Consider the following 27,407-nt stretch of genomic DNA (forward strand, 5'->3'; position numbering starts at 1 on the left):
GCAGATTAGTACATTAGTAGACCACTTTGTGGGAGATTATGTTGCAATGAGTGGTTAAAACTCTCAGTGCCACATATTTATATTTGATTTTTTTTTTTTTTTTTTTTTTTTAAGAATTTCTCCCTATTCAAGTTCTCAACTTTGTCAATTATTTAATTTCCCTTTTTGCCATATTGAAGTATTTTTCAGATTAATCACTGCTGGAAAAGTATTTATGTATGAAGTATTGAAAATATCACTGATGAGTACTAGATGATTAAGACCCGTTCATATTACTTGGTATGGTATACCCATGACTCTATTATGAAATAAAATCGCACCCCATGGAGGAGAGGAAATATGTTACAAAACCAACACAAGTATTTCATTTGTCCTCAAGTAGACGTGTTTTTACAGGGTTAGTCATTAAACCTGTACATACTGACCATTTTTTAATGAACGTGTACTATTATCTTGTACTGTGATGCTGAATAGTTTGAGAAAACTCACCATTTATTAGGTTACCGCAGTGGGTGAAAGTTATATGCACATGCAAATTAGCCTTGACTTATTAAAACACTTCAGCAGATGGAACAGCAGAGAAAGGATTGGGATCAGATGCATGGACACTAAAATGAACTCCAGATTACTGATAAATGAAAATGTCTGCACCCTCCTTTATTGAGGATGTCACTGTTATTGTAGGACAATTTTAGGATCACACGTTTCTTTGAGAATAAAGCAAGCGCTTTACATCATTCAGCCCACTTTGATTCTATTTCGGGGTGTTTAGTTAGTCAGACGGTTTGCATGCCAAAAGTGCAACTCTATCTCTATCAATGTGTGTATTTCTTCTCATGAATGCTTGAGGGTGTTTCTTTCCTTTGTATTCACACAGCGGCGTTGCTGGGGTTTTTAAACACTGCACTGTATGCACTTACTGACTACAGACACACCTACAGTACATTGTGAGTTTACAGTTAGATACTATGGCTCACCTTTTTTTCAGTACACACTATTAATGGTCCTCTATACCTTCATCATTGTTGTCAATTTAATGACTACAGCATTGCTGTTGGTTTTATATTTTTAATCCAACAGTGACACTGAAGGGTTTACTCTCCCCACCTGATATACTTGCACCAGTGTCTCACACACACACACACACACACACACACACAGGTACAACTACCATGTCAGTGCCACTGCTGTGCTTAGAATGGTCCACCATCCAAATTATATCTGATCACTGGTGATCCTATCGTAGTCCCTCTCTGTTCAGAGGGAGCTGAAAATTTATGTTTCAGCAATAGATGGGCTAGGCACACCTCTCTGCTTGGCGATCTCACAGCTCAATGGTCCGCAGTTTCATCCTGATCTTGTGTCACTGTCTGTGTGGAGTTTCTGTAGCTACATGTACTCCCTGTGTCCACATGGATTCCCTTTGGATTGTCTGGTATCCTCGGATATTCCTCCTGCAGTGAACTGGCATCACATCCAATGTGTATTCCTGCCTCATGCCCAGTGTTCCCGCCATACACCCCGGATCCACCACCACCCTGATCAGGATAAAGCCGTAACTTAAAATGAATGAATAAATGAACTAAATGGTTGTCTATGCCTTCATCAGGGTTTTCTGACCACAACAGTGCTGTTGGTTTGACAGTTTGGTTAAGGTACTGACTATTTTCAGCCACCCGTGATGTTGCATGGTTTATTTTGCTACACCTTGCTTACACATTAGTAAATTGCTTATTTGGCTGATGACATACAATTGAGAGAGGATGCATTTAAACAGTTGAGGCTTAAGGGCCTTGTTTGAGGACTCAACTGTGGGAGTTTGGTGGTACTGGGGTATAAACTACTCAGTAGCCCAAAGCCTTACCCCGATCCACCACTACACTGCTGACACATTTGCGCAATCAATCAATCAATCAATCAGTCAATCTCTCTCTCTCTCTCTCTCTCTCTCTCTCTCTCTCTCTCGCCCATGCCAGTGTCATTGCTGTGCTCAGAAAGGTCCACCGTCCAAACAATATGTGATCAGTAGTGGTCCTATGCATGTCCCTCTCCAGATTAACAATGGATGGGCTACAGTAAGGGAGTGTACTCCTAGAACCTGAACAAAAAGGGTAAATATACAGTATAAAATAGTCGATAAGTAAAGGTACGAAGCTGCTACAGCTAATAAACTGGCCACTCGAGTGTTTCGATAAAACTCATTAGTCTGTTCATTTCCGCGTTTGTCATCCACGTCGCCATGGCGACAGCTTGGGGGCGGTGCCTTGACTACAGCTAAACCCAGCAGCTTTTTCTGCTCTCTCATTAACACACGCTTCTGTAACGGTACTGACGGCTGTGTAACACCGAGCAGACAGCGCACTGACGTTTCTGCAGGAATTCATCAGGAACGGATCCATTTTGGCGGAGGACAGAGAGATGAACCCGAGCTCTGCTGGTAAGAATCATTGGGTTACGCATAGAGCAGAGGAGGAAGAGAAAGCGGCAGGATTAGTTTGTAGGCCACAACGTGTAATACAACCTGCTTTATTCCTCAATAGTCAGGGTCAGCTAGGGTTATTATCAGCTCGCCTTAATGTCCTCAAGTATTGTGTACAATCTGAAATGAAATAATTGGAGAGCGTCAGCTAACTTCCGAGCCTTGTTGTGTTTATAGCAACGCCAGCCTCTGTGACTGTACAGTACAGACAGAGCTTACTAAGCAACAACGACCGTGTGATCTTTACAGAAAATATTCACATCTTGTGCGGTTTTTGTTACTCTTTTCTTTCAACTGGAATTTAACTTTCAACCCTGTCTTCCTCGCATATACTTACATACTATTTCTATATTGATATGGTGACCACAGAGACTCTGGTGATTCATTTGAGAACCGCATTTCAAAGTGATTCATTTGAGAACCGCATTTCAAAGTGATTCATTTGAGAACCACATTTCAACGTGATTCATTTAAACGATTCATTTCAGAAGCACACATTAACCGATACTTCGAACAATTTCTATATTCCTTAGTTTTGCCTCTAATACATTTTGAAGGGACTGTGATAAGCAAAGCAGATTGAGAGATTCAGAGTTGTAGCACAGACATTGATGGATTCAAACTTTTTTTTCCCACCTTTTAAGAGCACACATAATGATAATGAGTCATTATTGATCACATATACATTACAGCACAGTGAAATTCTTTCCTTCGCATACCCCAGCATGTCAGGAAGCTGGGGTCAGAGCACAGGGTCAGCCATGATACAGCACTCCTGGAGCAGAGAGGGTTAAGGACCCAACTGTGGCAGCTTGAACCCCTGACCTTCCGATCAGCCTAGCCATATATATATATATATATATATATATATATATAAATATAAATATAAAATCATTAATTCTCCTGTAAGTGGCTTAAATGCATTTACATGAATATTGTATTCCAATGAAGAAAAGAAATAGGTCTAGAAATATTTTAATAGCTTCCTAACTACTTTGTGTAAAAAAAAAAAATAAAAAAAAAATCCAATTAACTCTTTAAGTACTGCATTTCACTTTAATTTCCAAATTGCTGTATACAAACACGTGACAGATTAAAGGAATTAACAGCGGCTGTTATGCTGTGTTGGGAATGAAGTTGATATGGTTTGTACCCACTCTGACCCCTTATAGTACTTCTGACTGATCACTTTTATCCGATGATGAAAAATTTGGGAGTGGTCTTATCATCCAGGACGATGATGCTCTCATCCTCGTGGGCATATTGAATGGTTTAACAACAGCAAAAAAAAAATGCTATGGAAATTTTGCATTGTCGTGTTAGATAGCACTCTAAACAACCATCATCAGGGACTAGGCTATCTTATGAATGAGCATTGTTCATTCCTCCAGTACAGTTCCAGAGACTTGTAGAATCAATGCTTCACCACATTGAAGCTCTTCTGGTGACTTCAGAAGTCGAAAATCTTACTCACACAGTTTTTTTTTCTTTTTTTCTTTTCATTTGTCACACCCTGACTGCAGTTCTGTATATCTGTCTCTGTTGTTCTTATTGATATCGAAACATTTCTTTAAACCATCTGCCTTGCATCATTCTCTGTAGTTCTGTAATACATTTGCGAATCTGTAAAATATGTACTGGCTACAGTCTGCTCAAAATGTCTTCTGTTCAGGAAGAGGCTGCCTTAGTGGGCATCCTGACATGCTGGCTTAATAGCTATCCCATTCAGAAAGCAGCATAAGGACGGATGTCTTCTAGTGCTTCTTATTTTGGAAAAACATTGCAGAATTGCATGAACCCTTGGCAGCAAAGTTATGCTGGTAATTCTGCTCACTGACGATTCATGGCCATTGAAGAAACATGGCAGACAGAAATAACGCTCTTTTCCAGTTAAAATGCTGCCCAGTGAGAACAGGCACATTACACATGTGGTACTTTTTTCAGTACAGTATTAATGTACAATCATAAATTCTGATGAAAGGTTTGGAAACATTTTAATTGTCATTTGTTAACTTCATGATCTAGCACGAGGTAGTAATTAAGTAGGTAAATAGGTACTAATGAAGCCATCTGATGTGATGTCTAAGTAAATCAGGAATCATTTTACATGTACCTATTCATAATCACAGACTCTTGCTTAGCTGATGACTAAAAATAGCTAATTCCTACTTACAACATTTTGCTGGGCATTTCATAATATAGCTGAATATATATCATAGAGGATAAGGTCCATAGGTCCTCAGGTCCATATCTTAATTTTTAAAATATAGTCAACTGTTGTAACCATAATGAATAGCATATGTTTTGTTATATCTGCAAAGATGAATACATCCACTTATCTGTATTTGCTGTATTCTTACAGTTTGGATCACTCTGCTGCACAGCTAAATCCCTCCACCCACCTTTTCATCATGTCTCCAGTTTTCTCATCTCCCAAATACACGACCGGCTCCACTCTACTCAGCCCATTTCGGCCATATGACCCCTACGATCCTTATGGTCCCTATAATTCCTACGACCACAGCCAGACTTTTATCTCTCAAGGTCATCCTCAGCCCTCCAGATATTCGCCCTCCACATCACGCTACTTTTTCCCCAACTCATGTCCAGCCCAAGTAGCCCTCCCCCTCCCTAACGAGCGAGGGCGAGCTGTACCCCGTGCCAACCCCCATGAAATTTTCCGCAGCGAGAGCTCAGGCCGTATGCAGGCCAAAGGTCAAATCCCACGGTCGAATGGGATACGACGTCGATCACCATCACAGGGGTGGCACCGCTCGGTGAACCAGTTGGACCTGGCGCAGGAATTGGCAATGGTGGAGCTGTGTGGGCACAGTGAGGGCGGGAAAGGACCATTAAGGGCGGTTTCTTTCGGGGAGAATACCAGTCGGGCATTTGGCAGCTGCTCAGGACCATTCTACTGGAGCTCCGAGGTAAGAATTAGAAAATATAAAATTACACATATGAGCCTAAATAGTTTTAATATACTCTCTCTCTCTCACTCTCTCTCTCTCTCTCTCTCTCTCTCTCTCTCTTGCTGTCTCTCTCTCTCTCACACACACACACACACACCCATCTGACTTTTCTGCTAAATGCTATACTCTCTCATCAACAGAAACCAAAACAAACACACCCAGACATAATAGCTTTGTACAGTGTACAAACATAAGACATTTCCACAACACACAAATTGCACAGGAGCAGCTTGTGAAAAAGAAGGTTTGTGTTCTGGAATGGCAGTGAAAAATTTGTGTCATGTCCTGAGAATTACCCAGCTCATTTCTGGTAGTGGGACAGGACCACCGAATGGGCAATAAATTCAACATTGCAACGTTCATAAAATGGCAAACATAATATTATTTACATTATCATCATCATTATTATTTACATTTATTTAACATTATTTCTTATTGTATTTTATATCACGTTAACTAAAAACTAAGCTAACAAGTTTACTGTTACCTCAGGATGGAAGCTAACATAGTTTAAATAAAACTTACAGTCATGTGTCAGGCTTCCATTACCTGCCATTGTTTTGCCGCAATGACTTCTGGGACTTCAAGTGAGTTCGGTGCGCTCAAGTCTGCATCCGATGCATCCTTGATATCAAGACCTCCTGGTAATTTCATTCGTCCTCGGTACTTGCATTCATGAGTACTGGAATTGAACTTCAGCTGTGGATGATGACGTAGAACGAGTACACAAGGATGCAGGACCGCATAAGAACACATATTGTGAAGCATCTACTCTTTAGTGCTGAGCTTCTTCCTGCAATGTGTTACAGTGTCAGAGACACTTGTAGGTGGATTTTTGGGAAACTCCCCCACGCAGAACATTTCAGCTTTATATTGTCAGGTGGCAGTCAGAATATTTAAAACCATTAGAATTGTTTATTTGAAAAGCAAATCCTAAATGTTAAGCAAGATCGTAGGCACAAAACAGGCAAGGGTCAGGTGATGCACTAACCGACTAAATCAGGCAAGGCATGAGAATCAAAAACCAGAAGCCAGAATAACACACAGGATATAAGGCTTGGTAATGTCAGGCAAGGATGCACTGAGCTGATACTTTACAGAGAGCTGTTGGTTTGTGTGGGTATTTATGCAGTGTGATTAAGTCCAGGTGTGTGTGATCAGTAAGATGGTGATTGAGAATGTGACAGAGGGCTCCCTAGGTCGTGAATCAGTATATTGCATACATGAGTATGGGTTTATTGTATACACTGGTAAGGACACTGGCTCACTACACATTGGGACACTGATAACTCAATTTCTGATGACATGACTACGTACTTGTGTTGTAAAACGTGACCAAAAATTAAAAACATTCAAATATTTAAGTTGTAGGTCATATAAATTTGTTAGTGTAATCACACACCTTTCTGTCGTGGTACTTCAAGTAGGATTGTAAGCTAGCTAGTGGATTTTTTTTTTATTTAATCAGTAAAGACACTTACAGTTGCAGTCGGAAGTTTACATACACTCACCATCCTCTTTTTCAGATCTGCACTGTGCTTCTTGGGCTTTCCCATAGTACTATGTGTTTGTCAATCCAATGAGTGCTGTCAAACAAACCCTTTTTATGTTGGCACAGAGAAGCTGTCAACTGTAGTCAATCATTCACTAACAGGAAATTAAGAGGCCTTGGTCTTGGTAAATTAAAGGACATTTTGAAACTTTCAGCACCACTGAATTAATAATCTAAGTGTTTGTATGTATATTTTTGACCCTGTATGTATAATTTTGGTCCGGTGTTGATTACAGAAAACCCCAAATTAATTAAAACTTGTCAACCAAATTCTTTATTTTTAAAATTATTATTAAAGATGTATGTTGTGCAATCATTCTGCCCCAGAAAAAGAATAGTTCAAAGGAATTATTGAAAGCCCAATATTGCCATGACATTCATGTCCATGATGAGTGTATGTAAACTTCCGACTGCAACTGTAAATCTTAAGCAAACTGTATATAGAACATCAACTAAAGTAAAAAAAAATCGCTAATCTAAGTAATCATAGGAGAGACGATGTTGGCTAAGAGTTCGTCCGCCATTTTTTTTCGAGCTGAAAGGCTTCAAAAAATATGATGTCATTTCCAGTAAGGGAACATAGCTAGCATTGGTGCTCTCCAGTTTTTGCGGTGCATTGTGGGATTTTTTTTTAGGGAGTGAACATTCCAGTGCACTGGAAAGATTTTGCAATTGAGACAACCCTCAAAATGGCCGACTCCCTGATCAGTGCTTGGATTACTGAACTAGGGAGCTGATTAAGACACACCGAGAGATTGTGTGTGTTGGGTGTTGTAGACCGTGGCAGTCATTTCTTTAAGTCGCAAAGCAGACTATGATTTGGATTTATATTTTGGGTCATTATGTTGTTGAAAGATCAATCTATAGTCTAAAACCTTACTTCCTGGCAGAGGCAGTATTAAACGTAAATATTGATGCCACAGAAATATTTACAGAGCATTTTTTCTTGTACACATTTCTAACTGCTGTGAAAGCCCTAGTATCACTATGCCTCTTAAAATACCTTGTTCATTGATGTTAAAAAAACAAAACAAAACAAAACAAAAAAAACACGACACGCTGTGAAAAGACAGCACTCACTTTGTAGTGGGCGCCACACAAAGCAACTGCTTTTAAAATGCAGTTTACTTTATAATTTACTTTATATTCTATAACTTAATGTTACATAACATGCCACTTCAGCTCCAGTTTGTGCATATAGTTTCTTTCCCCTTTATTTCAAAGACTTGTTGATTAAGAGCTTTAAGATAATTTGGCTTCAGACAGCTATAAGAAATTATAAGCAAGCTTAGACTTGCAACTCGTTTCACACTCGCAGGTCACACTTTCGTGCAAGCACACTTGGGGTTAAACTCTAATTAACACCCAGAGCCCTTCCTTCTACCTTTTAATAAGAAGCTCAATACTGTACATGCATGCACAAACATGTATATGCAAACTCGGACATAAAAACTAGTATTTGTTGATGTGCAATTATAGTGGCACACCGGGGTACATTTTATTGTGCTGATAGAGACATTTTTGTGCACAATTCTGATTTTGTTGCACTGTCAGTAAGGTTTGTAATGCTACAAACTGATCACTAGAGGACGCTCATTTTTATGAGTTGTGAATCCTGTTGAATCCTATGAAGTTCAGATTGTGCCAAAAGGTTTGAACAAAAATTCTGCAAATAGAAAATAGAAAGATCTGCAAGTAAAATAAGTATCAAATTCCATACATATGTGTTACAAATATTAAGAGATAAATAAAATCATTCTCATCATTTTCCTGTTTTTTTTTTTTTTTTTTTTTTTTTTTTAAATGCAATTCTTTGTGAATTTTGCTGATTTATTAAAAATATATATATTTTCTGGATGTTTTCTGAATTTTGGCACATTTTTCTCCTCACATTTTCAAAAGCAGACACACACTTTAAATGTCCATTGGTCAACTGGAATTTAGAGTAAATCCTTTTTTTTTTTTTTTTTTTTTAACCTTCATAATTTTGCTAAATATTTTCTTGGCACACCTGAATGTTTTGCTGACAATAAAAATATATTTCTGACCAAAACTGATACTGAAAAATTATCAAATGTTCCCAGCTTAATGTATATCCTTATATAGTAACATCGGCCAATTTGTACATCTTGGTGAACTTGTTTAACTGCTTTTACAGTTACATAACTGGAAGATATTTATAACAGACTAGGTCAGGGGTTCCCAAACTCTTCTAGGGCAAGGCCCCCCAAATGGCATTAACATTTGACCAAGGCCCCCCTTTTGCAAGATGTCTTTAAAACACGTTAAAAATACAGACTTCTGAATATATCCCCCTTTTTTTATTAATAATTAATAATTACATCTTAAATCTTTACATTACATTACATTAGGAATTGATTGTGTGTGTGTGTGTGTGTGTGTGTGTGTGTGTGTGTGTGTGTGTGTGGTTGTCTGAGAGTGAGAAAGAGAAAACATACTAGTGGGAGGGATGGCCACACCAAATTGTTGAGGCCCCCTGGGCGCCCCCTGGTGGCCTCCACTTTGAAAACCACTGAACTAATCAACATATAGTAGTACAATCATTACTTTGTCCTACTCATTAAAATTATTTACAAACATTCATAGGGTTAAAGAGCAGTTGTATTCCCTGCTAGGTTTTATGAGTATGTTCTCTTGAAAGGGGAATACATGTCACGGCAGGAAAACATAATACCTACCTATGCCCACAGGCTGGCTCAACAGTGTATCACTTAAAAGACAAAATCATGGCATGTAATTAGTAAAGATGTCTGTATGCTTTTTTCTCCCCTTTTGTGCTTCTTCATGATAGCGGTCATTCTAAAATTCTAAAATTTACATTATCCTGTCTTCTTGACTGATTGAACATGAATGTATCCTGCAACTGAAGTTAAACTTTTGTGTCACACTTTACTAAATATGGATATTGTATTGTTGATGTTGTTGATGTTAAGGTAAATATTAACATTTATGTTGGTTTTGTGACATGGAATCAATGTGAATATTTTCTAAGACATTACAGTCATCATCTACTTTAATGGCAACACCTGCTCATTTATGCAGTTATCCAATCAGCCAATCATGTGGCAGCAGCACAATGCACAAAATGATGCAGATACAGGTCAAGACCTTCAGTTATTGTTCACAACAAACATCAGGATGAGGAAAAAGTGTAATCTCTGTGACTTTATCCGTGGGCATGGTTGTTGGTTTGAGTATTTCAGAGACTCCTGATCTCCTGGGAATTTATACACACAACAGTCTCTAGAGTTTACACAGAATGGTGCGATAAAAAACATCCTGTCTGTGGAGGGTCTGCAAGATCTCGGAATCTGGCACCAACAACCATGCCACAGTTAAAGTCACAGAGATCACACTTTTTCCCCATTCTGATGTTTGATGTGAACATTAACTGAAGCTCTTGATTTTATGCATTGTGCTGCTGCCACATGATTGGCTGATTGGATAACCGGATAAATGTGCAGATATACAGGTGTACCTATTAAGGTAGACACTGAATGTAGGTTTGGGCTTCTGTAAGTATAAATTTGTTGTACTACACATGGGTGGTACAGTGGTGTACTGGATAGCATTGCCAACTCACAACTCCAGTCTCCAGTTCAGTTCTAAGCTTGGAGTACTGTGTGTGTGTGTGTGTGTGCGTGCGTGTGTGTGCGTGTGTGTGCGTGTGTGTGCGTGTGTGTGCGTGTGTGTGCGTGTGTGTGCGTGTGTGCGTGTGTGTGTGTGTGTGCAGGGTTTCTTTGCATGTTTTCTCTACATGTGTGCAAGTGTTTGGTTTCCTACCACTGTCCAAAAACATGCCAGGAAGTAGATTAGGTGTACTAAACTGCCCATAAGTGTGACTGAGTATGTGATTGTGTATGCATGGTGTCCTGCGATGAACTCCCATCTTCCTCCCAGTACTCGTGGGATAGGCTCCATATCAGGTATGACCCTGACCATTATAAAACGGTTACTAAAGGTGAATGAATGAATGTATAGTGATACATGTGCAATGGGATTTTCATAGCATTATTAGCTAATCAGGTAAGAGATCTGGAGAAAAATATAGCAAGGTAGAGCTATGTGGTATAGTCTCACATTTTGCACAGTGAATGGAAACAGTATGTAGTATGTGAGTTTTAATTGTTGTTCTGTTTTTTTATTTTAATTAAGAAAACAAAAGAATGAAAATATATAGAAAGTCCTTTTGAGCAGCAGTGCTTCTAAATGAATAACATGTTTGTTAAAGCAACTCCAAAGCAGTGACCATTTTCCACTAGTCGCCCAAACTTGGCAGAACCACTATGTTTTTTTTTCCCAGTGGTTCCTGGAAAAATACTCAAAATGCCAATGTTCAGTAATGTTCAGTTCTGTTCCAGATGGTTCAGTGCATTCCAGAAACATTTGTCAAACTGCACGCTTCAGTAATGTTCAGTTCTGTTCCAGTAGGTTCAGTGCATTCCAGAAACATCTGTCAAACGGCACGCTTCAGTAATGTTCAGTTCTGTTCCAGTAGGTTCAGTGCATTCCAGAAACATCTGTCAAACGGCACGCTTCAGTAACGTTCAGTTCTGTTCCAGTAGGTTCAGTGCATTCCAGAAACATCTGTCAAACGGCACGCTTCAGTAACGTTCAGTTCTGTTCCAGTAGGTTCAGTGCATTCCAGAAACATCTGTCAAACGGCACGCTTCAGTAGCGTTCAGTTCTGTTCCAGTAGGTTCAGTGCATTCCAGAAACATCTGTCAAACTGCACGCTTCAGTAACGTTCAGTTCTGTTCCAGTAGGTTCAGTGCATTCCAGAAACATCTGTCAAACTGCACGCTTCAGTAATGTTCAGTTCTGTTCCAGTAGGTTCAGTGCATTCCAGAAACATCTGTCAAACGGCACGCTTCAGTGATGTTCAGTTCTGTTCCAGTAGGTTCAGTGCATTCCAGAAACATCTGTCAAACGGTATGCTTCAGTTATGTTCAGTACTGTTTCAGTATGTACAGTGTGTTCACAAAAGACCAGAAAATCAGTAGAAATCTCTTGAACTTGAACTACCTTGAGCACTCGAATACATTTTACTCAGATGATACAATAAAGGAACATGTTTTGTGTTGGTGCACATCACGGCCCTGGCTTCACTAGAGGGCAGTCTTTGTTTACTGATGCTGCTACCAAATGTAATACCTCTCTTGGAAGTAATAACACATTGCTGTACGAACTTAATAATTATACCTAAACAGATAAGAGGAAAATACAGCATGGTATTGCTATATATTTATATAATGCATGTAAATAGACCTAATAGAGTGTACATTTAAAATGTATGCGCAAGTATACCTGATATAGATTGTCTTACAAAACAAATGATCATTCATTTAATTAACAGAATAAATCCAGTGCTATTAGCTTCCATGCAAGCAGCTTGAATTGGGCAGAGATACTACGTCTTTTATAGACATTGCAAGAAATTATTGTACAGTGCCAGGCCTGGCCATTTTCAGCACGGTTCAGTGCCAGGAGCAGTGTCCAGCTGAGTCTGCCATAAACAAGACTCGGTCAACATCACAGGCTCTAATCGAATGTCCCAGAACAATAGATTTTACCGTTTTCTACATTTTGTGCATTCGTACACAATTTGAACGGGGGCGTTCACTATCATATACTATGCATTATTGTAGCCTTATCAAAGAATAATTGACACATTAGCCATACTAGTTAGTGATAACACAGACTGAACTCCTTGTAACCAATTTTATCACTACCTAATGCATTTAAAGTGCTTAATGTTGATGTTGAGCAATACTTGAGCTATCTATCAACAGTCTGTTGAGGCATTAAGAACTTTTACATTGCTATGGTGCTTCCATGTGGCTTGTCAAAGGTTGTATAAGAGAATAATATACTATATTTTAATTTATATACAGTGCTCTCCACTAATATTTTTGAACCTTTTGATCTTTTGCTTAAAAAAATTCACAAAAATACTCTGCTCTCATGGATATCAAAACACTGCAAATAAAACACAGGTTTATCTCAACAAATAATCTTTGTATAAGTGTGCAAAAATTATTGGCACCCTTTTATTATTTCATTCAATACTTTGTGCTACTTCCCTTTGCAAAGATAACAGCTCTGAGTCTTCTCCTATGATGCCTGATGAGGTTGGAGAATACATGGCAAGGGATCTGAGACCATTCCTCCATACAGAATCTCTCCAGATCCCTCACATTTCGAGGTCCACGCTGGTGGACTCTCCTCTTCAGTTCACCACACAGGTTTTCTATGGGTTCCAAGTCAGGACACTGGGATGGCCATGGCAGGACTTTGATTTTGTGTTCAGTAAACCATTTTTGTGTTGATTTTGATGTATGTTTTGGATCACTGTCCTGCTGGAAGATCCAACCACGGCCCATTTTCAGCTTTCTGGCAGAGGCAGTCAGGTTTTCATTTAATGTTGATATTTGATAGAGTCTATGATGCCATGTATCATAATAAACTGTCCAGGTCCTCTGGCAGAAAAACAGCCCCAAAACATTAAAGAGCCACCACCATATTTATCCATGGGCACAGGGCCAGTTCTAGACATTCGGAGGCTCTAGGCAAAATTTATGTCGGAGGACCCATGCTCTCCTTCTCCCCTCCACCTTTCCCTCCCACTATTTGGGATAAAGAACAGTTTTGCCTACTGTATATAGTAAAATGAAAAGAAAAAATATACAAGACAACATTACATTGCCAACAAATAATTACAGATGAACACTCCCTGGACACCACTTCAGTAAATAAACATCAGTACCTTTATCATTTTTTTCCTAGCTGGGTATGGACAGGATTTCCCCCTCCTATTGAGTCATATTATGTATTGAAGTACAATACCTTAAATGTGCGCTATATACACAAATCAACTGCTAGTGGAAGTGAAAGAGATGATCTACTAAGCAGAAAGAATAGTTCCTTTCTTCATAAAATTGTATGCTATTTTTTTTTTTTTTTTATAAATACAACGGTATTTATGTTTTGAAAACTAAAATGAAGTATTATGTTAGAGCAGGAATATAAACACATCAGTGGAATTTCAAAGATATACAGACAGTTGAGGTACTTTTTTTTTGAAACAGTAAAAAATGCTCTAGTGTGTTTGCTCATTGACTTCTACAGACTTCTTTACTTTTACTTTAGTATTTTGATAGTCAGCTCCCCAAGTAACGTCACTGTACATGCAATTCAAAGTGTCTGGCAGTCTCAATGCGTCGAATGCGCTCCCGCTCTTTTGAATTCAGAATAAACCGCCAAATGATCCATCCCGAAATGACTGATCGACAGAACAAGGCCAGTTAATTTTTAGAATACATTACAATCACTCCAAATAGATGATGACAACTCACACACTTGAATCATGAGGTGCACTTTCTTTGCATGCCGGTTTAGCCTTTTGCTTAGCAGCCCCTGAAGGATGTGTTTGTTTCGGCACCATCATAAGTCATTGACCTGAAGTAAGTCAGCAGCATAAAAAATTGCATTTTTGCATTTTGTTCATCTCTTCATACAGTCAGAGGGTGGGACCCACTTTTAAACAGTGACATTAATTGGTTTCACTACAGGTGAGTGACAATTCATATATATCCAATGGACAAAGAGCCTAGACTTTTGCTGCCTGTCTTGATTGGTAGACTAGCATATAGGGATGAAGGTAGTGCCGGCCTTTTTCCATATAGCTACCTCTCTCTCTGTGTGCCAAAACCAGATCTGGTGTTTATCTGACCATAGCACCCAATTCCATTTGAAGTTCCAGTAGTGTCTGGGAAACTGAAGACACTTTAGTTTGTTTTTGAATGCGAGTAGAGGCTTTTTTTTCTTGAAACTCTTCCAAACAACTTGTGGTGATGTAGGTGACTTCGGATTGTAGTTTTGGAGATTTTCTGACCCCAAGACAAAACTAACTTCTCCAATTCTCCAGCTGTGATCCTTGGAGATTTTTTGGCCGCTTGAACTGTCCTCTTCACAGTGCATTCACACAATATAGACACGCATCCAATTCCAGGTTGATTCATATCATTTCCAGTTGACTGGAACTTCTTATTTATTGCCCTGATAGTGGAAATAGGCATTTTCCATGCTTTTGCTATATTCTAATAGCTACTTCCCATTTTGTGAAGCTCAATAACCTTTTGCTACACATCACAGCTATATTCCTTGGTCTTACCCATAGTTATGAATGAGTGTTAACTGATATTTATATCCCTGTGAAACAGGAAGTCATGGTTGAACTATTTCCTGTTCCTAGTCACCCAGGTGTACTAAAAAAAAAAGTAAAATATTGTGAAAGGGAATATATTTTAAGTATATTTTTATCATATGAATTCATAGGGGTGTCAATAATTGTCACACACCAATATTTAACAAAGATATTTCTGATAAACCTGTGTTGGTTTTTGCAATTGTTTGATATCCATGGGAGCAGAGTATTTTTGTGAATTTTTTGAGTAAAAAATATTTTTTTTGCCTTCTTTGCTCATATTTACTAAGGTTGCCAATATTAGTGGAGGGCACTGTAGTTTGAAATATTATAGGGTGATATTTCATGACACTGATGCAAAATTCTACCACTCTTTTAGCTTAGTATGGCTTTTAACTGCGCTCTTGAAACTTGCAGACAAAGCAACTGTGGATTTGGCCCGCAGTTTAAGTGTTGATTTTGGGGAGATTGTGTTCTGCAGCCATGTGGAAATAAATCTGGAATCAGGTCACTGGTCTGACCTGGGTGTTTATTCTGGCCAGAAGTCAAGCAGCAGGGTCTGCAACATGACCCATGGATTATGCGAGGTGTTCTGTATAAGGCACCCTGCAACTTTAGAGTTCATGTGCAAATTTCCAAAGGCTTCAAAAGCTTGGAAGAGCACTTAAATATGTTTATTTTGAATCTATTATTTTTTATGTGTTTAGCGATTCTGGTGCTAACTTGTTGGTTGGTGCTGTATTTTCATTATTCTTGTGAGAAGTTACTGTAGCGATTGTGTACCACACTATTGTCACAGGGGGGACATTGCTAGCACAGTTACAGTGGCATTTAATAGAAGAAAAAACTTCAGCGATCTCAGAGGTAAGTGGTAATGCTCAGATGTTCTGGTTAGCTCCTAAAAAAATAGCAAGAGCTTCTTTTCCCACTCACCATATTTCAATTCAATGTCAAATTATTGAGAAATCCAACGTAGAAGTAGTTATGTTAAGGCAAAGACTGGGCTTAAAGTTCCAGAAAGTTCCATGATTGCAAGTTTGCTTGGGGCCGCTCTCGCTAATGAGTATCATCAGTGAACACATTGTTTATTCTACTTGTTAGCACGGCATCCACTTTGCAGTCCATCTCATTGTTTTTTTTTTTTTTTACTGTGATGAAATGTGCAGTATTATATAACATCAGGAACACATTCTGACCAGGTTCGCTAGGATTTCTATAGTTGACAGTTAGGATAACCACAATCATACTTAGACTTAGTATGTAGTCATTTTATGACACCAAAATAAAGCAGAAATCGTGTGTGTCTTTAGAGCACTAGGTGAAATACGTATCGTGTAAATTGTACTGTATATGTGAATATAGCAAGTATGGGCCTTTTATGCAGTTATCCAATCAGCCATTCATCCAATCAGCACAATGCATAAAATGATGCAGATACAGGTTGTCATATATCAAGGAAACGCTGGACTTCAGTTCCCATCAGCCACTGCACTGCACTACATGTCACATGACCACCTGCACCTGATTCACCTTTGTTAATGAGCACACTTGTGTATATATAGCCATTGTCTGCACTGTTTCTCTGTCTTTCATTTGTCCTAGACTACTGTGTTCCATGTTCCTGTGTTTTGTTTCTTGCCACAGTATTTTTGCCAAGTGTCTTAGTTTTGTTGTTTGTTTATTTAATAAACGTTATATATCTGCGATTGCTTCCGCCTCAATCTTGAAACGTGACAGAACGAAAGACCTACAATCGGGAGCAGCAGATCACCAGGATGGAGAACTGGGGAGTCAGGATGCTCCCAACGTTCGTGGACTACTTCGCTACGCTACGCCAAGAGGCGGAGGATCAACAAGCTGCGCTACGCAAGCAGCAGTTCGCCAGGAATTACCCGGGCTTCAACTTACCTCCTATGTTCACAGAGGACTATGCCACGCCACGCCAACAGGAGGAGGAGTCCGGGTACATGTGGGAGTCTGTGGTCGGGGCTAGTACCATCTCCCACCCTCCCTCCCCCAGAATGGATCTAGCTCAGCAAACAGAGTTAGCAGAGAATGAAGGTCAGCCTCCCTGCTCGTCTGAGGATGCCACTCAGCTTTTCGGGTCAGCTGAGGACGTCGCTCTGCGTTCCTGCCCCGCCGAGGACGTCTCTCCGCTTTCCTGCACCGCTGAGTACGGCGCTCTGTTTGCCTGCTCCGCTGAGGACATCGCTCTGCCTTCCTGCTTGGCTGAGGAAGTTGCTCTGCCTACCTACTCGACTAAGGACCTCACTCCGCATACCTGCTTGGCTGAGGTTGTCGCTCTGCCATCCTGCTCGGCTGAGGTCGTCTCTCTGCCATCCTGCTTTGCGGAGGACGCCGCTCTGCCTCCATGTTCTTTGCTGCGCGCAGTATATCACTCCCCCTTCCTGCTCCACGGAGGACATCGTTCCCCCCTCATGCTCCGTGGAGAGCATCGTTCCTCCCTCTGGCCTCGCGGAGAACCTCACTCCTCTCCCTGGCCTTGTGGACAACCTCGCTCCCCTCTATGGCCTCGCGGAAGTCTTTGAGCTTCCCTCGGGCCTCGCGGAGAACATCGCTCCCCGCTCCTGTCCTGTGGAGGAAGTTGTCCCGCTATCCTGCCATGCAGACGTCGCTCTGAGCTCCAGGCTCACTGAGGACAGCACTCTGAACTCCAGCCCCGCTAGGGACGTTGCGCTTTTTTTTTTTTGCTCTGCTGTGGAGGCCGCTCAGTCTTCTGGGGAAATTTTGCCCAGGGGGCCAGGACCGCCAGATGGAGGGAGTGCATGTTTGGGCACTCAGGGAGAAGTGCCCTTGGGGGGGGAAGTCCTGTCATATATCAAGGAAACGCTGAACTTCAGTTCCCATCATCCACTCCACTACATGTCACATGACCACCTGCACCTGATTCACGTTTGTTAACGAGCACACGTGTGTGTGTGTGTGTGTGTGTGTGTGTGTGTGTGTGTGTGTGTGTGTGTGTGTGTGTGTGTGTGTGTATATATATAGCCATTGTCTGCACTGTTTCTGTCTTTCGTTTGTCCTAGACTACCGTGTTCCACATTCCTGTGTTTTGTTTCTTGCAGCAGTATTTTTGCCAAGTGTCTTAGATTTGTTGTTTGTTTATTTAATAAACGTTATATATCTGCGATTGCTTCTGCCTCAATCTTGAAACGTGATACAGGTCAAGAGCTTCAGTTATTGTTCACAACAAACATCAGAATGAGGAAAAAGTGTATAATAGCATCCGCAGTCCTGCATTTATTTTAATTTCATCAACATCCATATGCCGTCAAACCCGTATGACGTAACATTGCTGTGTGCATTTATAATTCTCCTGGTTTTCCTTATGTAGTCTAAGGCCTTTTTTTGTATGAGCAATAGACTATACTTATCTGTATGGGTGTTGCTCGAATTTTAGTTTACTTACTGTTTGTTGCTCATTGCTCTTGCTCATTGTGGTCTTGTGGCCAGTGACTGTGAAATAGTGATTAGTGAAAGAGGCCTATAGACTATGAACAGAAAAGGACTGTTTTTGATTGGATGGTTCATGTATGTAAATTTTAGTAGTTACTACAGTAACTAGTAGTAACTACAAAATGTTCACTTGTCTTTATAGCAAACTCTTAAATAACGGTACTGCTGAATGTCTATTGAATATAGACATTTTCAACCTTTTCTTTATATGTTTCAGCTTTACAGAGATTCTTCAGTAAATTTTCAGTTGAAATTCAGTTTAATTATATTTTATTTGTCTAGCACATTTAACAATGGACAATGTCACAAAGCAGCTTTATGGAAATATATAACTTCTGGAAGAAAAAAAATCGAACTGAAGGAGCCTGTTAACTGTCTGTGACACAAATATGCTGCATCTCAATTTGCCTACTTATACTATGTGCTAAGTGTGTGCACATTTTGTGAAGATAAAGTAAATACTTTTGAGTGTGTAACAAAAGAGTATGCATACTAACACATATTAGCACGTCATGTAACGGAAGAGATCTTTGTTGCCTAGTTATGCACACTGTCACCGTAAACAAACTCCTCCTCATTCATTATTCCTTATATAATGTATACTATATCTTTTATATGACCATTCCCTTGATTTATTTTTCCACAGTTCATTTAAACCTCTCGAAATGCGTTACACTCGTCCGCCATGTTTGCAGGTTGGCAAAGCAAATTTGGCAAAGCAAACCGTCACAAAACCGGAGGATGGTGATAGGACGGCAGTAGTTGAGGGCAGTAGTAGCTGAAAAAAAAGTGTCCACGGATCCACACCAGAAATAGTAGCCAGGTACCTTTTGGGATATTCATTTCAACATACTATGACTTGGGACACAGTAATTCTTATCAAATTAGTGAATTGGGATGCAGCAATAGTGAGGGAATACTACATATCATTTTATGTACTATGAAAAGTGTGACCGAATCCAATTCAAGCATCCAGCTTATAAGGGATCAGACAGTGATATGCATGCTCCCAGGCTGAATTTCCATCAGTTGAGCAGAAAAAAAAAATAAAGATCCATAGTTAAACACAGACACATGAGGTCTACCACACAGAGAGAAAGCAATGGTGAATACAAGGGTTGAAGTCTCTGAAGTGCTACAAACAAAGCAGTAAGTCATATTATAAATAGTTTTTAAAAATTGTAGCCCATATCTAATCCCGTCTTACAGTTCCATATGCTATGTGTGCAAATATTGTTTCTAGGAACAGCCTAGGCAAGTGACTCATTTGTCATCTGGAAGTACAAAATGTACAAGGGAATCCTAAGCCTGTATGTTTTTGTTATTACACAGTTGGTTATAATACACAGACACAGTGCTTGGACAGGTCACTGGAAGCATGGAAACTTCAGGAATTCTGAAGTTAAAAAGGACTAAGACTTGAGACATTTCAAACGTTTCCACAGCAATGTTTACAGCACAAACCTCAACTAGATTCATAAGGGTGGAGCCCCTGATAAGAAGACACCTCAGATGAACTGACTCATCTGAAGGGTTATGGTTTCATGTTTGGTTGCTATTAGTAACAGTAAAAATGTAGATTATTACTATTATTGTCGGCAATTATCTCATGGAGATGAAGAATCTTAGGAGAATGTTTGCGGAGTGCATGTGCTATGCCCCATTCGTCATAACTGAGCTAACTCATGAGTCAGGATTGATATTCTGCATGTGTGTCAGTATGCTCATTAGCACAATTTACATACTGAACTGAAGCTGTGGGCTGGCCCTTCCATTGATTTGCGTCAGGTCGTAATTCCTAGAAAACACCCTCTCTCATCTGCATTCCAAAGACATTTTGTCACTCCAGAAGTGATTCCCTGTCAAAGTCTTAAATGCTAATAGTGGTATGTGTACTAACTACATAAATCTTCAAGTGTTTAATGACAACTGAAGGTGTCACTGTGAATTATATAAGGGAAGGGCTAGTTTTCATACACCTTGCCCTGTCATCACCAATCCACTCAATTAGTCATGATTTAAGAACGACTTTAGCCCATTGAAGTTTTTATAGATAGATGAGCCTCAGACATCTCGGGTTAGCTGAAGACACTTATCTATGAAGAATTATTATTACAAAGCAATGAACTCTTCATTTATGAATTAAGCTACATCTCAAAGGTCTGAAAGTGGAATACAGATTAATACATTAAGATGCAATAGTCCTGTCTCAGCACTTCTCTAGTTCAACCTAATCATGTCAGCAGACTTTATTACAGGCTTATATCAGCCATAAACTTTACAAACCTAAAGCTGATTGGAGGAAGGTAGGGCCGTAAAACTTTACAGACTGCGGTGTCTTGTTGGAGCGGCTCTAAATTTATAAGGTTTAAGGGGGGTGCATTTTTCAAGAGCTGATATAACATCTTAGAAAAAAGAATAGTGAAGGTTCATGTTAAAGCGGTTTTAGCAGAATTGCGGATTAGTTCAAATTGAATGAGTGAGTGGTCTTTTGAAGTGATAGGTTGACATTTACATTACAGCATTTAACAAATGTCCGTTCTTGTTTTAAATGCAGAGAGCTCTAGAAAGCCAAGGGAAAGATTTTGAGACAATTTATGCTGGATCAGTTGTCAGATAGACAATGGAAAGACCTGCCAGGAATAAGTTACAGTAGTCCAGTTTCAGGATAAGAATAAAATGAATAAGCACCTGATTGGCTTCCATGGAGAGAAGTGACTGGATGACTGATTCAGAATAGCAATATGAGGAGAGAATGATATGAGTGGCAACAGCGGCAAGGAAAAACTCCCTGAAACATGAGGAAGAAACCTAGAGATGAACCAGACTCAAAAGAGAACCCATCCTTATATGGGTGACACTGGATAGTGCTTATAATCTTATGATCTTATGAGCAACTTATGAGTATGAGCATCAGAGTCCTTTATGAATTCATTATAGTTTTAACTTAAAGACTATTGTATCAAACTAAAGCTATTAACTGTTCAGTGATGGAGACTTGAGTGCAAACTGACCTTAGCAATTGCCGTGCTAAGGCTGTCCAAGGAAGAACATCCACAGCCATCCTTATGGCTTCTATGTGGTACCATCCACAGTAATCTCATGGTGATCTTTAGGCTGTCCATGTGGGTCCTTCCTAAATTCAGTAAGTGATTTTCAGGTGAAAAAAGCTCCAAGCAGAAGTGGAGCATCAGGGTGGATCAGGAATGTCTGGAGAGCAACCACTGCAATATCAATACACTTTACTATTAAAGAAAAAAGTATTGTTACCCCCTATTATTAACATGTTATTTTAGCTATGTAAACAAATGTAATTAAAATTAAAATGGAGAGATTGTTTGATGGTAGATTGTGCTTTAAATGATTAAATAACACATTTGTGTCATCACCGCTCCTACTGCTGTGTGACATCCATCTTGAATGCATGAGTGCAAATTTTATTATAATTTTTATAGATCTCTTTCCTCCAAAATCATTTTTTTTGTGCCTTAAGCTTCCTTCTGTTTAGCTACACTGTTAAGTACTGTCAGAGTAAGTAAGCATGTTTCGACGCAGTCAGGTTTCTATTCGCAAACTTCATGCTCGGTATGCGACTACCTCTGGTGCTGTCAGCAAGTGTGCATGTAGAGGTAGTGCTCAATGAATATTAATTCACAATACTCAATACACAATATAATCACTATACACAATATGAGCAGCAAAATCGGCTCGCCAGTATTTTGTATCGCAATGTTTGAGACGATATTCTATCTCATGCCTAGTATACACACATAGAAATACAAGGATATTCTGTACCCTTGGACTTAAATAGGCTAAGAAATACTCAAGTTAATTAAGTGGGCTGGACAATATATTGATATAATATCGATATCATGAAAGATGGTTACGTGATACACTTTTCAGAGATATCATTGGTATGGTGGTGTATTTTTCTTTTCTTTTTTTTTACATTTTTAATCATTACAAAGTAAATGGTACTGAATGGATGCTGTTGATTTGACTTTTTTTTAAACTTAATTTTCATTTGTCTGTGTAGGCATTAAAGAAAAGTATCATCAAACTCAGTTTAATGTTTTTTATGGTTTATTTTACTACTGTTTTGCAGACAGATTGTTAGCTAAATTATATATTGTGATACGCATCATATATATTTGCTCCAAAGTGCAGCCGAGGTGCATTCTTCAAGCAGCCTATTGCTTGTAACATTAATGATAACGAGTTCCCCCTGTAGCTTTGCTGCCCCAAAATATATATTTTTCAGCCTCACTTGATCTTAAAATACAACTGCACTATTGATAATGGCATGCATGTGACTCCTGTAGCATCAACACATCTCAGCCTCTCAGAGGCCTTTGCTGGAACAGTTCACGCTACAGGCTTCATTCTCCATCACTCCATCCTGCTTCTGGTCCATTAGGCAAGCCGTTAGAGCAAAGAGCCTTAAGTCAGTAGGTCTCTGCTATGTCACTGCCAGAGATTTGCTCTGATATTTCTAGAAGGCAGCCTCTGGTGCTGATGTGAAGCTAGTCTTATGATTTCTCTTTTACAAATATGAGCCATGGTGACTTTTGGTTGGCTCTGATTGCCTAAGATTGAATAAGCTGACAAGGTGGTCAGGCGGCTGACAGATCTTGTGATGAGGAGTTTGTGGTATTCACCACGCTGTGCATTCCTACCATACCATTCATACTGTACATCTACTAAAGTTCAAATACCAGTTTTACAGACGCCTGTGTGTTCTGCGTGGCAGCACTGCATAGGCACATAGCACGTGTGCATGGCATGTTGCTGGGCGGATACTAATCTAATCATTATCGCAATGTCAGTCTTATCATCAGCTTGGCTGATCTTTAAGAACATTTACAGGTCTAACTCAAGGTCATTGAATATTGCATTTGGACCTTAGTAGGCTTCCATGAATGATATTTTACACGGACTCTTAAAATCATATGCTTCATAATCTGACAAAATGGTGTTCGTTCTAGAATGCAGCAGTGTTTCCTAATAACAATATAATGATGCTTCCATCATTGACTAGGTTTGCTGTACTTCAATAATTACGATGCTCAAATTGCTTTTGCCAATTTTAGATGACATGCCTTGGCTCCTAGAAATAACTATCAAACATTGCAATATGACTTATTAGCTTCTAATTCATGCAGAAATTGAAACAACATGGCTCCTTTTTACTGACCTATCATATGCCATAGATTTTTTAGATACTACATTATTTCCCTCATAAAAGTGAAATCAAATTCACTTTTCTTTAATTACTATCATTATCTGTTTTGTTTGCTGGTCCTTTCCTGACATTGCTGAGAATCCTTCTGTCAGTCAAAATCATCACTCTGGTGCTCTTTTACCAACAGTGCTATATAATCGGGTCCGTAAGTATTTGGACCGCAAATGATTTGGAATGAAGCAATCAAGATGTGATTGATGTGTAGGCTTTCAGCTTTAATTCAAGGGGTTTAACTAAAATATTGCACTAACCGTTTAGGAATGACAGCCATTTTTCATAGTCCCTACATTTTCACAGGCTCAAATGAAATTGGACAAACTAACATAATTATAAATGCAAGGAATATTTTTAATACTTAGATACAAACCCTTTGCAGTCAATTACTGCCTGACGTCTGGAACCCATGGACTTCACCAAATGCTGAGTTTCTTCCCTTGACATACTTTGCTAGGCCTTAACTTCAACTGCCTTCAGTTGCTGCTTGTTTGTGAGTCTTTTTTGCCATCAGTTTTATGTTCAATAAGTGAAAAGCATGCTCACTTGGGTTGAGATCAGGTGACAAACTTGGGCTTTTAAAACTGCTTGTCAGACAATTGTCCAATTACTTTTGGCCTGTGAAAATGGGACTATGTAAAAACTTCTGTAATTCATAAACAGTTAGTACAATATTTTTTTGTTAAACGTCTTGAATTAAAGCTGAAAATCTATACTTCAATCACATCTTGATTGCTTTATTTCACATCCATTATTGTGGTGTACAGAGGCAAAATGACAACAATTGTGTCACTGTCCAAATACTTATGTACCCAACTGTATACCAGTGTTTCTCAACTCCAGTTTTGGGGATTCACCACCAGGTACAGTTTCAAGCTTTCCTAATTCTCGCTACATTAGCTGGTCAGATGTGAACCCTTCAGGGTCAGGTGTGTTACATACTGGAGAAAATACAAAAGCCCTGGTCTGCTTATGAGTACCAGATGATTTAAGAAACAACCTTTGAGCACACATTTCCTTTAAGTTCATTAAAGGCAAAAACACCCTGAGGGGGCATCTTGACGTTCTTTTCATTTTTTGAATAATCGACTGATACACAAAGTATGTGGAGCAGATGTCTTTGAAATAACTTGTTTAAATAAATGTAGATCTGCACTTTGTGAATGACTGTAGTCAGCAAAATAGTCTCTGAATGTGATAGCCTTGCATTCTTATTGCAACATCACTGGCTACATATACAGATTTAATATTTAACTTGGATACCAAGTTTAATATTACTATACATTTCAGTTAAATAAATAATACCACTGTGAAAGTGTCTGTATGTCTTTGACAACTCTGTAATATATTGTTGTGATTCGGCCATTGTGTGCCAAATAATTGGGACCTCTCAAGTAGAGATATGTTTAGCATGCAGCATAGCAAGGGATAGAAGGACCATGCTGTTCTTCTCACTCTGTTTTTCTCTCAAGTCGACAGCATTTTCCACTATATGAGCGCATTTGCCCCGATAAAACTTTTTTACAACTGGTGTTTGTGGGCTAGTTTTCTTAAATACAATCATTTGATCACGTTTCAATTTTCTGGTGCTGACTGCCTTCAATCAGTTCCTCAGAAGCGTAACTCACATTACCATTTTGCATCTAGTAATCTTTGCATTTTTTCAGAAATAATGGCAGACCAGGAAATTTCTCATCATTCCATGTATTTTTGGGTTAACTGTCAGGATAATACCTTATTTGACATGCAGTAGTAAAGATGCCACAATGAATGGAAGAATATACACAACACTGAGGATTTGTTTTCCTGTTTTGTAACCCCTATTTTTGGTGATGCTAGTCACTCCGGTTGTTGTCACAAACAGTGTTCGTGTACATTCTGTAGAAGTGGTTTTAGGATAAGGGCAGACAGGGCGGAAATTATAGCAAATTTGGACATGATGTAATTGATGACACATCCCCATGGTTCATCACAGGCAGGACTACTTAATTTACATTTTTTCAGACACTTTTATTTAAGCACAGTTGACCAGATGAGGATTAAGGGCCTTTTTCAAGAACCCAACACTGGAACGGAACAATGGATCTCACTTTAAATCTCAACACTATGGATTTAAATTGACAACTATTCATTTCCTAGCACAAAACTTTAACCTCAGACACCACTGTGTCTTGCTATTTCTGAGTCAGAACGTGTTTGTTTTTATAAGACTGACGTTAAAAGGACAGCCTGTTTCACTCTCTGTCCCTCTCTCGCCCTCACTATTTTTCTAACACACTGTTCTCTATAATCTCTGTAATAACCACAACGTCATGTTAAAACCTTAGAACAAGTTCTCAGTGTCATATTTGGTCATATTTCATAATTCAAATTTCTCTAAATAAGCAATAGGAGCAGTTCTGTTTGTACATAAATACACACAATAGAATATTGTTCCTGCAGCCTGACCACTATCACATCTTCCCAGTTCCGTCTCTAACATGTGCCACGATCACATGATCACATCTTCCCCAGTTCTGTCTCTAACATGTGCCACGATCACATCTTCCCCAGTTCTGTCTCTAACATGTGCCACGATCACATCTTCCCCAGTTCTGTCGCTAACGTGTGCCACGATCACATCTTCCCCAGTTCTGTCGCTAACGTGTGCCACGATCACATGATCACATCTTCCCCAGTTCTGTCTCTAACATGTGCCACGATCACATGTTCCCCAGTTCTGTCGCTAACGTGTGCCACGATTACATCTTCCCCAGTTCTGTCGCTAACGTGTGCCATGATCACATGATCACATCTTCCCCAGTTCTGTCTCTAACATGTGCCACGATCACATGTTCCCCAGTTCTGTCGCTAACGTGTGCCACGATTACATCTTCCCCAGTTCTGTCTCTAACATGTGCCACGATCACATTTTCCCCAGTTCTGTCTCTAACATGTGCCACGATCACATCTTCCCCAGTTCTGTCTCTAACATGTGCCACGATCACATCTTCCCCAGTTCTGTCGCTAACGTGTGCCACGATCACATCTTCCCCAGTTCTGTCGCTAACGTGTGCCACGATCACATGATCACATCTTCCCCAGTTCTGTCTCTAACATGTGCCACGATCACATGTTCCCCAGTTCTGTCGCTAACGTGTGCCACGATTACATCTTCCCCAGTTCTGTCGCTAACGTGTGCCATGATCACATGATCACATCTTCCCCAGTTCTGTCTCTAACATGTGCCACGATCATATCTTCCCCAGTTCTGTTCCCATCATGCACCAGACGCTGTATATGTTTTCTACCCATTTGTTCGTTCTGGCCTTTCACTATCCTTATGGTATGTGCTGCCTGTTCTAGTTGTTTGGATAGTTAATGGACCTTCTTCACACTGATGTGTTTATGAATGCAGAAGCACAAGTAGTAATGTTTTCGGTGAAATAGGGACCCACCCCTTGACAGGTGCCATTGTAATGAGA

At 39.5% G+C, this 27,407-nt stretch overlaps 1 protein-coding gene across 1 annotated transcript in view; it reads left to right on the top strand.

The window, feature by feature from the left end:
• The first annotated feature begins 2,194 nt into the window (after positions 1-2,194).
• The window catches only part of usp2b (ubiquitin specific peptidase 2b), a 55,837-nt gene continuing 30,624 nt past the window's right edge, over positions 2,195-27,407 (top strand). Inside the window, exons 1-2 of the mRNA XM_053618636.1 lie at positions 2,195-2,437; positions 4,842-5,409. Of these exons, the coding sequence (XP_053474611.1) occupies positions 4,891-5,409 (519 nt within the window). The 5' untranslated portion in view covers positions 2,195-2,437; positions 4,842-4,890. The remainder of the gene's footprint in view (positions 2,438-4,841; positions 5,410-27,407) is intronic.

Source organism: Ictalurus furcatus, chromosome 28, assembly GCF_023375685.1.
Source record: "Ictalurus furcatus strain D&B chromosome 28, Billie_1.0, whole genome shotgun sequence".
Taxonomy (NCBI): Eukaryota; Metazoa; Chordata; class Actinopteri; order Siluriformes; family Ictaluridae; genus Ictalurus; species Ictalurus furcatus.